This window comes from Drosophila busckii, unplaced genomic scaffold (genome assembly GCF_011750605.1).
Source record: "Drosophila busckii strain San Diego stock center, stock number 13000-0081.31 unplaced genomic scaffold, ASM1175060v1 chrUn_07, whole genome shotgun sequence".
Classification (NCBI taxonomy): domain Eukaryota; kingdom Metazoa; phylum Arthropoda; class Insecta; order Diptera; family Drosophilidae; genus Drosophila; species Drosophila busckii.
The window spans coordinates 671,327-686,121 of record NW_022872723.1 but is presented as its reverse complement, the minus strand read 5'-3'; the positions used below and the strand labels follow the sequence as shown (position 1 = coordinate 686,121).

Below are 14,795 nucleotides of genomic sequence, written 5' to 3'. Positions count from 1 at the left end.
GTTTCATCGTTATTCACACAGAATTTATTCACTGGAACACGTATAAGTAATTTTCAATTTCAGATCAATACAAACCCACTTCGTGCGCCACCTTTAAAATTTAAATGTTCCAGTTGAAAATCGACGAGACTGTACCCATATTATAGTCATCAATTGGATAGTTCAAAATTGCGAATCGTTTGTCAAACTATATATATTAAAAGCTGACGAATTTTCGAAAACACTAATCAAATTTTTCCTATTAAACAATTTTAAGCCCTGTCATATGGTATATACAATGATATATTAAATAACAATATAATATATATACATATATATAATACACATACACTTACACACATATTATATAGCTCTAATTTCTTAAATAAAACAAACATTTGCTTTATTTATTTATTTTCGAGAATCATTAGAAGCAAATCGATTTATTTCAGTAATATGCTTACAAATTTTAGACTTTACACATATGAGTATTTAGCAAGATCTATTCCATTGACATTAAATTAAAAACTAATACGGAAATGCATTTAATATTTTGGATTATGGTCACTCCTCGCTCCTCTTTCGCTCAGTTGGAACTTAGCTTTCCTCGAAAACTGTAAGATTGAAGAAAATTGGGTTTCAGTTAGCGCATTTGTTTAATATTTAAGCACACTTGGTAAACTCTTCGGGGCAGTGTTGGCACAATGGAAATAATTGCTCGACATTTAAGTTAAGTTGTTTAAATATGGAGCAATGCACAGGTAGAGGTATGACGTTAAATGATTTATGCAGCTCACTGTTGTCCAGCCCCCACTGTTGGACAGAAAACAAAAAAAAACAACAACAACAAATCATATGTGCTGGCCTGGCCAACGCTGACAGCTGCAATTTTTCACCTAGAAGTCATGCAACATTTGGTGCATGTGGCAAGGCTTAAAGTTGAGCAAAGCAACCCCAAGGAAAACAGGCTCTCTCCCTCCCTTCATTCCTTCCCTCTGGCTCTCTCACACTTGCCTTAAAGAGCAGCTTACCCTGTTGGGCACAAAACCAAATCAATTAAATTCAATTAAATTCGTAAAACCACAAGCCAAGTGCATTTCTCTTGGCCTAGACGCTTCAACGATATCGCAGCCTATGAAGTTGAAGTGCGTTGCACAAGCTCCCATTGTTTTGGTCAAGCCGGAACGCTCAGCTGTCAATCTTATTCTAATTGAAATGTACACAGAAACACACACACACACACAGAGGGAATAAGAGAGTGAGAGGAGAGGGAGAGAGGCAGTGGAAGATTGCAGGCTGTCTGGGCTAACAAATTGACTTTTACGCACAAACAATTGAAATTGGCAAGGAGTTGGCAATCTAAATCAACAAGTTAACATTGCATTGACTGCATTTTGGGATTTTGACTCTCGCTTGGCTGAGCTTTGTTTTGGGTCAAGCTCAGCCCTGGGCCAGACTGAAATTGCAGCATTGTTGAAATTTTCCATATAATATTTTGCTAGCTCCGCGCTTTAATTAATTAAAAACTTTTCACCAGCCAACTTTTTACACATTTTTTATGAGTGTTCCTTTTAGCTAAAAATGTGCACAATTTTTGTTTCGCACACTCGCTCGATGCTTTTCCTTTTTCATTTGGAGACAAATTAGCGCGACATCCTTGCGTGCCTGTTAAAATATTTAAAAATATTTAAATTGACATTTTTGTCACATTTTTTTTTGCATACAGAGCCTCAATGCTGTGACTATGAACAATGTCAATTTGTTGCCGCAACAGCCTCAAGGCACACACACACACACTAACACACGCACACACCTATGCTATGTAGTTGTGATGGAAGTTGTTGCAAGAACTTTAAAATTCCACTTAAAGTTGCATTTGTTGAATGCTACTCACTGCTACAACAACTAATCAAAACAAATTCAATTAAACGACACGCATTGCGGCTCGAACTTCCACTTCCACTTGCACCCTTCCCCTCACTTCTCATTCTCACCAAGCCCAGTAGACTCAGCTCGCGCTCAGGCTGGGCCTGCAGTCTGCTTTGTGGCTTATCTGGCAGCACAATCCATTAAAATTGCACATCGTTTACACCAAAAATCAATTCAGCAAAGCATTTAGGCATTACAAATGCCAAGTCAGCCACTGACTAGCTACTCTCCAACTCCAGCTCCAGCTCCATATCCAGAGCTCCAGCATATCCATGCTCAGTGGCCAGTCAGTGGCCCGCTTCAAAATCAACGTTGATGCCCATAAATTTCACATACGGCGTTTTTAGCTTTCGGTTTGTTTTTCTTCTACCTTTTTGTTTGTTTCTGGCCTCAGACTTGCTGCCCAGGCTCAGTTTCTCCCCCTCTCTCTCTCTCACTCGCTGTCTGTCCGTCTGTCTATTTATCTGTCTGTTGGGCTGTTGACTACCAAACGATAAACTCACGCTGTGGCCCACGAGGCCACAATTTGGCCAGTTGGCATTGCTTTGAAATGAATTCGCCATATGTTGTTGGCTGCTTACTCTAAGCCAAAGCTTGGTTGCTGCTCCCAGTTAGGGTTGGGTTAGAGTATTGGCCAGCCGTTGAAATGCAGATACCAGAGCTATTTTGATTTTATTTTGTGATAGGATATCGTTCTATTTAAATTCACGTGTGCTTAAGTTGAAGACTGTTTAAGTATTTGTGTTAAACTAATAACTATAGAAAGGGGCCATACCTAATTAAAAATATTTTAAATGTTTAATTTAATTTAAAATATAAAAAGCAGTCCAGTCTGTGGGATTGCTGCTGATCTGCAACCCTAAGATTCCCCAACTCCGACTCGACACGTCACGCGACAAATTCTACTTATCGGAATCGAATGCTACACACACTCATTTGCCAATGCGAATCCGAGGACTGGACTGAGTCTGAGTTGAGGAGTCTGAGTCTTAGGCCCACCCCGCACGGCTTGTGCGTTTGTGAAGCGTTTTATTAGTGGCACCTCGAACAGGGAATTAAGATTAGAGTGCCGACACGGCTCAAAGATGCATTTGGTTAGAGCCATGAGTTATGGACTGCATTAAGTGTGCCCTAAAGATTGCTGGAGCTTCTAGCTTGGAGTGTGACTGCTTGACTTTCAGAGATTGCTTGGTGTTAAGAAACTCTACTTAAGCGCACTTTAAGTAGTCAAAACAAAATGAAGCGAAACTCCAAATTGTTCAATTTGCATTTAAATTCATTTTGCTGTGCACTTACTGAAATTTACTTTTATTGTCGGTAAGCGATGTAACATGTGAAATGCTTGACATTTATGAGTTGTCACCACCCCCTGGGCTCACAGTGTGTTGCAGGCGCAGGGGCAACAATAACAAATGTCAAATGTGATTTACATAACTGAAAGTAAAAGCAGTCAGACAGTCAGTGAGTCAGTTCGTCGGTCTGTAGCATTTCATTTTTTACAAGCTCTGATAGCAATCTCAACTTCCGTTTAACCCGCATAATTCGAAAGATTTCTTTTTTCTTTTCGCTTGCAACTTTTGCTTGCAACATTAGGCCTTATTAGATTTTGACATGTGGCAGCAGCCAAAGCAACAGCAAACAGCCAAGGAAAGTTTAGTTCGGGGTGCAGAGCATCCCTTGCTACAAATCAGAAGATAAATTGTTTTTGTTCATGATTTATATATATTTATGTATATGTATATGTATATGTATATGTATATGTGGACTTGGTAGTTAGGTACTGTTCTTATCGCATGGCGTTGAAAGCAAGCAACAAATATTAATATTGTTTGTCTTTTTTATTTCATTTTCAATGGAATTCGAGACAAGCTCAGTGCAGGGGAGTCGGGAGTGGGGGTTGTGTGTTGGGTACTGGGTGCTGGGTGAGTCGACATGTCAAATTTAATATAGCAGCGCAAAGCGAGAGTTCGCTTTATTGATTTTGGGCTAACGGTTTACTTTTCGTACTCACTGTCGTGCGGTATTTTGGTGGACTTCGAGTGATACTCAAAGGCCTTGCGGGCGAGCCGCTCGATGAGCTTGCCAGGATCGTTGGCCTTGTTGCAGGTCTCCTTCTCGGCGAAGTGGTCCAGGTAGTCGTCGCGCTTGCAGTAGAGGCATACGCCATAAATAAACTCCTCCTCGCAGAGCGTCGCATTCGTAGCACGTGCCCAGTCCGCAGCTTGAATCTTTTTATAGAGCGCACCTATGTAAATCCGTGCGGTAGATACCGCTACAAAGGCGGTCGGGGCTATGGTGCTTATGGGATTATGCTCCAGATTTAGTACTTGCAGATTTCCCAGCTTGTCAAATAGTCCCCTAAGAAGCGAGGAAACCAAATTTATTAGCACTATATTGATTAAATTATTTTTATTTAATGGCTGATCTGCTGCTTTCTAATTAAAAGTTACTAATTGATTCGATTACAAATAAGGGAAAAGTAAGTTTAGGTAGTTTCAGATCAGATATAAGTCAAATACTTGTATTTCATAATCGCAGTGAATTAGTTTTTGTACTTATATTGTTTACGTGGGAATAATATATCATTACTATAATACTATTTCCATTAGATATCCCTATCCTAATAATTGCAATCTATTGAGTTTTAAAACAAATTTCAAAAGTTCACACAATTGGAACCGTCTACCTATAAATCTATCTATAAAATCTGCCATATTTTGTAAAACCATTGTATTTTAAAATAAATGAAATTAAATGAAATTCTTCTATACTAGTACATATACAAAATAATTTAAGGACGTGCTTCAAATTTATCATGTTCTAGACCGATGTCGATCGGATAGAAACGTTCTTGTTGGATCCCCTAGCTAAAGTGTATTATCAGTGTATTGGCTTCGCCCAACTTTAATGCGTTAGAGCTTTGCATTAAAAACTCAATATAGTGAAAAACACGATAATTCCACAAGAATGGGACGGTTTATTGTAACTCTCTATATAAAACATTATGTACTAAAAACCCTAAAAATTAAAAAAAAAAATAAAATTTGAATTTTGTTAGTTTGTGATTTTTTTGTACCTGTTAGAAAGATCGCATTTCGTTCATTAATTATATTGAATAAATTCAAATTATTTTGAACTAAAATAGAAATAGCAATTCGCTTATTTATATCCGAATTTCTTGAATTTATAACGAAGTGGAAACGATTTAAATCAGACCGACCACTGACTGACGATTGACTTACAACTCAGATGCTCACTCACCCTTGAATGCGATCCAGATTGTTGTGCGCCAAGTGAATCTCCAGCAGCAGTGGCGAATGATGGAACAGCTCATTGGGCAGTCGAGCTATGTTATTGCGCTCTAAGTGGAGCAGCAAAAGCTGCTTTTGGGCCTTGAGAAAGTCCCTGCCCAGGTAGCTAATGTTGCTGCGTATGCCGATGTAGGAGAGATTCTCGGACTTCCAGAACAGCTCGGCGGGCACATTGTCGCCACAGTTGTGGAGCTCGAAGCCACGCAGCTTGGTCATATGCCAGAGCTCCTGCGAGCTTAGCAAGGACATCTCCACGCTGCTGTTCTTGAGCGAACAGTCCAGCGAGAGCTGCTGCAACTCAGTCTGATGGGCGAAGATCTCGCTGGCAACACTCGCCATGTTTCTCACTGCTATGGAGAGTTGCGTAAGCTTCTTTAGAGGATGCAGCAGTGTGGGCGGCAGATCGCTGCGTCCTTTGAGCGTGAGGTCTGTTATGTCCGAGACCCTCTCGAGAAAGTTGGGTGGCAGGTTGGACTTGAAGCCGATGAGCGATAGCCTTTTCAGCCCCGGATAATTGGTGAAGCGCTGCTGCAGCAACTCGTCCTGCTCCTCGCGCGTCTCGTAGTAGTTGGACAGCTTCAGCTCTGTATAGTTGGTTATGCCCAGCTTGTCCAGCAGATCGCTGATGGTCATCGCACCTGGGAATGGCGCAGTTGTCGATGGTTCAGCCGTCCAATCCGACCAGCCTTAAGGGGCGGCAAGTAGCCAAAGCCACGAGCATCAAAGATGCTGCAGCTAATGCTATAAAGCTGCTTGGCGCTGCTCAACGTCACCGTGCCACACTTGATGCGCTGATCCTGGCACTCGCACTCATTGTTGCCCTGCAGCAGCGCCTCACAGCCCGCCTTGGTAGTGTAGCTGGCGGCAGCGGGCTCCACTGTGGCCGCACTCCTAGTCACATTCACATTCACATTCTCTTCCTGCAGGCTGCAGGGCAGCAGCAGATTGAGCATCAGCAAGAGCAGCAACGGCACCGACGACATGCTGCACTTCAGCTTAGGCAACGACTGATGCGACCGATGCGACTAGGCGCGCTGCAATTAGATGTTTAAACAAATGAGTTGACCTGATTGCTCTGCCCAGCAGCAGCTGTTGCTATTGCTATTGCTCTAGCTGTAGCTGCTTCTGCTGCTGTCGTCGGCAGCAGGTAGCAGCAGTCGGGCAAATTCATTGGAACTATGCCCATGCCTGCTCTAGTTGCAATTAACGCCCCACCATTAGCACCCGTCGGCATAGTCTTGGCCATTTTGCCAAACTACCTGCCTACTGCCGTGATGGTTGCCAGCCTGTCTCGAGTTAATAAACTGCAATTTACTACGCAACTCGCTCGATTTCTGCATAATATTAAACCATTTTGCAAAACGCTGCAAAAACGCATAAGCTCGAAAAAAATGAATCAAATTACTGCTGCTGAGCGCGAAAGCAAATGCGAGATGATCTGCCTGCCGTTGGCCAGCCAAAAATTTTTTCTGGAGCAAAAGAAACAACAAAGATAACCTTTATGCTGAGAGTTATGGATTGCAGGGTTCCCAACTGGCTTCAAGCTTTATGGCCTTTTCAAGGGTATTTACTGATAGGTGGACTCCAAATCAAGAATTAAGTTTTTTGTCATCTCCAATTCCAAGAGAAACAAATAAACGCAAGTCTAATAGACTTACCAAACATTGTGATTTTAAAGTATAATTTGATTTTAAATTATAATCTTTGGGTAATTTTATTATTATTATTGCCTGCTCAGATTTTACTATATCAGGGAATTTACGAAGATAAATTTCAATTCTGTTTAATTCATACTAAATATTCATATATATTGTTGTAATTATTATATTTAATGGATAACCCGGAACCTATGAACAGAGTCTCATACTGTGGGTCGGCCACGACCTAGATATTAGTTTGGTTTTTTCAAACTGATTTATTTTTATTTATTTCATTTAAGTCTTTCAAATTTGAATATCAAAGTTATCTATGAAATGTTATCTATGTACGGTATGAAATTTATGTTAGTAAAATTTTGTATGGGAATTGCATCTTGGCAGGGACAGTCATACATAAATTTAAATTGAAAGTATTCCGAAGTATTCCGAAATAATTTCTGAAGCGTTGGCTAGTACCTTGAAAGCATTTTTCAATGCATTTCTAAATTATAAAAAAAATTAGTTAATTCAAATTAATCTTCACACTAAAAAATGCATTACGAATTTGGTATGAAATAATATTACAATTATTTCTGAACGATTATAACTAGAGCATACGAAATTTGGAATTATAACTTGAAGAAATAAAAAGTTACAAAACGAAACATTGCGCTAATTTTCGCCAAATTAAATTACAATTTTTTAAGCCTTGTCCAGAACGAAATATGTTGTGCTCGAAACTATGAAAATGACACTGGTGTGACTTTAACTAAGCTATAAATTTGCCCTTACTGTGCAACAAATGAAGTTCAATGTGCTGTCCTGGTTCAGCTTCGATTTGAAGCATCAGAAAGAAAAGCAAAACAAATCACTTATTCCATCGTTGCTGTTGTTGATCGTTTATCGTTTGTCTGTATGCATCTTCTCTCATACATACATACTGTATAATATATGTACACGTATGTACATGTATATTTATATATGACTGGCGGTAGATTTCGCAGAAAAAAAACCAAATTACATTTCATTCTGGTTTCCCAGTTTGATTACAAATGCAAAAATGCAAAATGGCAAGCCGGCCATTACCTTCAGTCGCGCTCACTCGCTCACACTCTCTCTGTCTCTGTCTCTGTTTGTCTGTCTGTCTGACTGTCTGTGGATCGATGATCGCCAACTCGGATGTTGCAAACAGAGCAAGTCTTGTGTATCGTTTGAGGCGTACATGCGTAAGTCTTGCCACATCTCTTGCCCCATACGCAGTTGCATTTACAGATGCTGGGCTCAATGCATTTGAATTTGCAGCCGCCAGCGAAATGATCGCATCAAGCAACCGATCGAACCAATCAGCCAAGCCAAGCCAAGCCAACTCAACTCCACTCGGCCACAAAGCAGGCCACTTGCTCTGCCGCTCTCCGCACTCCACTTCGGGGACCGTCGGGGGCCGCTGGCTACGGGCAATGCGGTGGCAAACATTTCATTTTTCACGATTTGCTTTTGCTCTGCCTCGATCCCAAGAGCTAAATCAATAAATTACGTGACAGGCATGCAGAAAACCTGATGCCTCCATGTGGCAACAACAACAACAGCAACAGGGGCAGCAGCAGCAGCAGCAGCGATCGACGTTTGCATTCTACACACTTTGATTGAATCAATCAAAAGCGCGCTTAGTTATATATGTATATGCTATATACATATGAACATATGTACGCCTATATGAATTATGTGGCTGTCTTGAGCTTTAAAGTCTGTCTGATTGGTCTGCAGGAAATGGTCGGCTGCAGCTTTAATTAACTGCGAAGGCAGCAAGGGAAGCAAGTCTAATCAGAAGTCAATAGGAAAGTTAACGCGCTCAAAGTTCTCTCAATTAATAATAAATAATTTGAGTTTGTCAAAAAGTTTGTAGCCACTAAGGCTAAGCGATGCGTAAACCGTAGCTGGCTCAAAGGCAACTGGAAGCCATGTTCATGCCATGGCTCCAGCTGGGGCCGAGGCCATTGTTGGCACACAAATCTTCATTGATTTTGATTTCTTGCAGTGCGACGTTAAATCGCCTTCGGGCAGAAACTTTTGCCTAGACTGCACACCCCGAGTCGAGTTGGCTAACAACGAATGGTAAATACTTTTGTACGACTAGCCAGGCAAATAAATGTTCATAATCCTGGCCAGACAAAGGGCTGCACAAAAGACGCAAAGGACCAAAGAAAGCTCCCACCTTGATATAATAGCTCACTCAAACTGCTACCAAAAATGTCTGAGCGTCTGGGCGAGAGTTTGGGTGTGGGTGTGGGTGTTGTTGCTCCTCTTTTTTATATGCGCTTTGCATTTGATTTATTTATTGTAAATTATACGCCGCCGCATGCAAATTGCTGACTATACAGGAGTAACGGCAATAGCAACAACAACAAGAGAAATTAAGTTGTTCGGCAATGTTGTTTTCCAAGAAACGCTCAACTTGCCCCAAAGGCACGCTGCCTACGCTACTCAAATAATAATGCGCCTCAAATACGAATACGCACGTTTCATCATAACAAAAAATACATTTGCCGCCAAAAAAAAGTAAAATAACATTGCATAGCTGTAGGCGTTCAGCCAGCATACACACACCCTTTAACTCTTTGGCCCAGGGCCACCCTCTTCTTACCCTGACTTCGAATCGAATAGACGCATGAAATTCAATAGTACGCACAATTTTGGTCGCTACTGTAAGTGGGAAAAATGAAAACGTTAATGGCAACGCCAACGTCAAGGAGCTTGGGCAACGCCCTTGCAACTAACTTTTCCACAATCATTTCTGGCACTGCCTGGCGCTTGTGTCTGTATTTATTTATTTTAATTAAAATGGTCACGTGTTGCTGTTTGCCAATTTTTGTTCCGCTGCCAACAATTTGCCATTAGATGTGGCAACCATCAGCAGCAAGTGCAACGGCGTAGGATATTAACTCAGCGTGAGAATACGCTAAATTGTGTTTTGTATATTATTATTATTATATTACTTTCTAATAACAGTGGAGCCAATTTTTTGCTGTTACTCTCCTTAAATTCTCAGCGTATGGAAATATTATATGAGCTGTCACCAAATCGAAACTCTATAGTAAAAAGAATTACACATACACATATATGTATTCAATTGAAAACCCATAACATCATTTGATATCTTTTCAATACTATAACGTGAGACTGTGGCTTTCCTTTTATTTTTCTCTTTTGACATTAATAGGATTTCAACAGCTCAAAATTAAATGTCTCTTTGGTATGGCTAGCATCAATTGGTAATTTTATTATTTAAATTTATATAAATATTAGATTTATACATCTGAGGCTGAAGTAAGACATTGGTAACTATAAAACTATCTGGGGTGTTACAGAGTTTCAAATCAACCTCAAACTAATCCATAATCAGCTTTGAGACATTTTTAATGAGTGGTAGGTCAATAAAATATCTCTGGGTGTTGTGCCTCTTACGATTTGGCTTGAGAGATTTCATACTTAAGTCTCTCGAGATTTCTAAGCCATTCCTACCCCTATAAGTGTTTTAGGGAAACAGGTATTAAGCTTATATCAGACTTTTCTTTTTTCGTGCAAGTTTAAATATTTGAAAAATGAAATAAATGAAAGTATTGCCTACTAGGGAAGTTTCTTTGGGAAACCTTTGAGATTTTCTCTCAGCAACTATTAAGTTCGCTTTGCCACTGGCCTTGATCTGAAGTCATGCGTTTAACCATGAGCCCATGACAATTGGCAGTGACGAGCAGTCAAAATGGGCGTTACGCTTCATGTTGCACAGAGGTTTTAGGTTTTAGCATATTGCCGCTTGTTGTGGCATGAGCAGAACAAAAGCCAGAACAGATGCCCCTGAGTGATCTATGCAAAGCAGCAGCCAAAGAGGTGGACACTGATGAGAGTTGATGGGAGCGGCAGGGATCGGATCGGATCGGATCGGGCCAGGCAGCCATGATCGTGTCCAAAAGGTGGTTACGTTTCGCCTTGAAATCAAAAGGTAGCTTGTTGTTGCTACAGTTGCAACTTGCCAGTTGCCAGTTGCCAGTAGCCAGTAGCCAGAGCTCTGGCTAGTCATCAGTCGCACCGAAATTAGCATAGGCAGTTGGCTGCTGTGCTGCTGTGCATGCAACTTATGGTTGCAAGCTTGTTGCTCTGGCATTTCATTCGCTGCACTTGCAGCCATTGCCAAAGTGCGTAGAAAATCATGAAAATGGCTACTGCCGAGCTTTGGCCTCAGCTTGGCTAGTCGGCGGTATTAATTTTATACAATTAATGAAAATTACATGAAATTATGAGTGGAACATTGAAATTCCTTGTGAACATCGCCCAGGACAACCAAAGTTGCTAAGTGGGTAGGGTGGGGTGGCGTGGGGTTGAGCCGAGGAGTTGCAACTTGTGTGGCACTTTGCAACAAATTTTCATTTCCACATTGCTAGCCAAATGAAAGAAAATTAAATTTTTCACTGTCTGCTTAATTGAAGCATTAGCCAAAAACATTTCATCTCTCTGTCCCACTCTCCTCTTCCCTCTCACTCTCTTTTCGCTGACTGTTCTGTGTTCTGTGTTCATTTACATTCAAATTAACTCGTAATGAAAACGAGTTCAGCAACTTTGACTTTGTGGGGGGTTGTGGCATTTAATTAGTTGTTGTTGTTGCTGTTGCTGCTGCCTTTGCTGCTGCTGTGAGTGCTACGCGTATTGTTTGTTGTTTGTTTTGCTGGCCATTTCTTTTAACTTAGTTGGGCTCAATGCTCAGTGCTCGGTGCTCAGTTCAATTATCCACGCACAATATGCTGTAGTATTTTTGCCTTCAAGCTTTATGGTTTGTTTGTTTTGACACTATCAAAGCTCATTTGTTGCCTTTAATGGTTATCCAAATGAGCTCTATGTAAATCTGTTAGGGCAACAACAACAACAAAAGCAGCAAACGGCTTTTTGGGCATATAATTGAAATCAGTTAGCATGACGTTTATTATTTTCAATTTCAAAGTTGCGTTTCAGCAATTAAGTTTCTATCAAAGTTCAGTGCTTGGCTTCGTAGCCAAATTAACCAGAATGCAATTTTAGAAGTCCCCAACTCTTAAGCCAGTCTTCTACTTAATATAAAATAATATCGGCGCAGCATAAGAGCAATTAACAATTAACTCTAAGAATTCTTCATCTCTCAGAGTCTTATATTTCTAATGCTGCAATTTGGCAACTTGTCAAGTTCATCATCAACTTTGTAATAATTTAATTATCAAGTTGATATATCTCAAAAGCTCAACATACAGTCCCTTATGGCTGAGAAGATGCAAACTATACAATCGTCAGTATCGATAAATAAAGTAATACGTTGGAGTTCCGAAATTAATGCGCTTTGCTTAGCTGAAGCAATAGTAATAATAAATAAGTTATTATAAGAAGCGATACGAATAGTCAAAGACTCTGTCTCGAAATAAATGCAATTACACACTCATAATGCAGTATTACTATCGATACTATCGATACATTTAATTTCGTTAAGCTTTCTTTATATAATTCTTCGCTTAGCTGTCCCTGAAAGCAAAGCTAATTTCAGTTTGCGGTCTTTTTCGCATGCTCAGCACAAATTACACTCAAAGTCTGGCTTGCCGGCACTGCAGCTTGTCGAACTCCCACATGGAACCGTAGATGTGAGAATGCATTCAAAAAAAAAGGCAACCCCCATGGCCGGTGCTTACATTTTAGCACTTCAAATTGGTAAACAAACAATCTCACGTTCAAATGAAATGTGAGCATAAACAGAAATTTTTCACACAGCGTCACATTTGCCAAGGTAAACAAACTTGAAAAGTGTTCCGTTTCGAATCGTGTGAAGGAGACGGAGACGAAGAAGCAGGAGCAGGAAACATTGCGCATACGACAAGTTGCAAGGAGGGCAAATCACTTGACACGCAAATATGCATAAATAAGGCATGAATATTCATGCACACACACAAACACATACACACACACACACATAGATACAGATGCGCATGAGACTCTTGTGTCTGTGTGTATGTGTGGCTGGGCTTCAAAAGGACTCTGCCATATCTTGTTTTAGAGATGAAATGCAATGGGCATAGAAAAAATTGTTCCTTGCAAATATTTGCACAGCTTGTTTAACTTGCGGCTGTGGCAAGTTGACTGAACTGCCGCATAATGTGCAATTTTCACAGCATCAGTTGCAGCGTTGAATGCCACGCTCTCGAGTCGTCTCCTCCTAAGCAGGTCATTCACATTTGGTGACGAGCGATGTCGATATTAAAATTTTCAACTGCCTAAAAGCATTTGCACAACAATCATAAATCCTTGTCAATCACACGCGTCACATGCCACACCCACACAGCCTTTTGCCACTGCCACACAAATGTTTCGACTGTCATCATCATCATCAACATCATCTGGCCAGGACCATGGTAAGCTTCCTAGCTACAGCCAGCTCAGCGAGCACTTGAGCTAGTTGCAACTTTACTACTGCTGCTGCCGCTTGTCGCTTGCCACTTGCCACTTGTGACTTGCGTAAGCGGAACTGATTACGCCCGCCAAAACGCTTTTGTGCTGCTGCGTGACAAAAATATTTTTGTTCTTTTTTCTTTCTGACTGTCTCTATCATTTATTTGATGCATCGTCCTGACAGCTGTGTCGTCGATAGCCTCAGCGATTTTGACTTCGCTTTTGACTTTATGCTGACTTTGTTTGATGGCCGAATGGCAAAAGTTTGGCGCGTTTTGAACTGCTAATTCCTCTGCTGCGACTGCTGGGTGACAATCAATCATGTTGCATTATTTATTAAACAAAAGTTATTGTGGCTTTTGGCAAAAGCCACATATTGATTTTAAGTCGTGCTAGCAAAGTAAAAAAGTCCCGAACGGCTCTTCTAAGAACAGCTTCATTATATAAATTAGCTTTTGCTTTTTAGCTTCATAATACAAATTTGCATATGAAATTAGTTCAAAAAATGCCAAACTACTGAAACTAATCCAACAAATCTTCAAGCACAACTGCAACTCTGTAGCAACAAAAACAAAGAACGTTACGCCTTGGGGGCAACAATTTAAGATTTACGCCACTTAGAAGGCATTTAAGCGTGCTACAAATACAACAACAACAACAACAACATCAACACACACGCACTTACACACACATAAACGATATAAAAGAGGTAAGCGGCAGGCGAATAAGCCTTGTCGTCGTTGCTGTTTTTGTTGTTCTTGTTGTTGTTGCTGTGCGTGCAGTGTTGATCCTCTGGCAGCTTCTTTCCCAGGCTGCCTGCCAAAAAAGAAAGAAAAAACATCGTCAGAAGAACTGCACAGCTTAGACAGTTTACAAGCCTGCGCGTGTTTCGACAAAATTAATTTGTTGGGCATATAGTCGGAAGTTATAAATAAATCACTTCAAAGTCAGCACAGCCAAGCGCGTTCTAGTTTAAAAAATTTAAATGGAAGAGCCAAAAAAATATCGATATACTTAGCTTTCAGTTTTTCTGCCTTAGATAAAAACATTTAAATTGCAATAATGAATACTAATCAATTAAATTACTTATGGGCATAAACGTAATGATTAAATAATACCCAGGTGAAAAATAATCCATTGCTAAAGATTACAAATAACGCAAAGATAATGTGCACTATTTGAGATTATGATATGTAAGGATTATTTAGTTTCGACTTATTTTAATTTTGAAAGCTAAGGCATGTAGTATTATAATAGCACAGAAATAAAATACAAAAATATCCCGATAGTAAAAAATAGTTTTGATTATTTTGCACATTACTATTTGAACGATTTGAGATGTTCCGATCTATTTGCGATTACTAACAATCGAAATCAACTAATAAGTTTGCAAGAATAATTTTAATATAATTTCTGATGATTTTGGGAACTAAGCATTAATTAACAGCTAAGCACATTGTGAGTGTGTACACATTGGATTATG

At 40.1% G+C, this 14,795-nt stretch overlaps 1 protein-coding gene across 1 annotated transcript in view; it reads right to left on the bottom strand.

The window, feature by feature from the left end:
• Positions 1-400: 400 nt before the first annotated feature.
• Positions 401-14,795, bottom strand: part of LOC108608036 (protein toll) — a 51,251-nt gene continuing 36,856 nt past the window's right edge. Inside the window, 5 exon segments of the mRNA XM_017999215.2 lie at positions 401-593; positions 3,920-4,266; positions 5,170-5,861; positions 5,863-5,883; positions 5,885-6,253. Coding sequence (XP_017854704.2) covers positions 577-593; positions 3,920-4,266; positions 5,170-5,861; positions 5,863-5,883; positions 5,885-6,202 — 1,395 coding nt within the window. The 5' untranslated portion in view covers positions 6,203-6,253 and the 3' untranslated portion in view covers positions 401-576.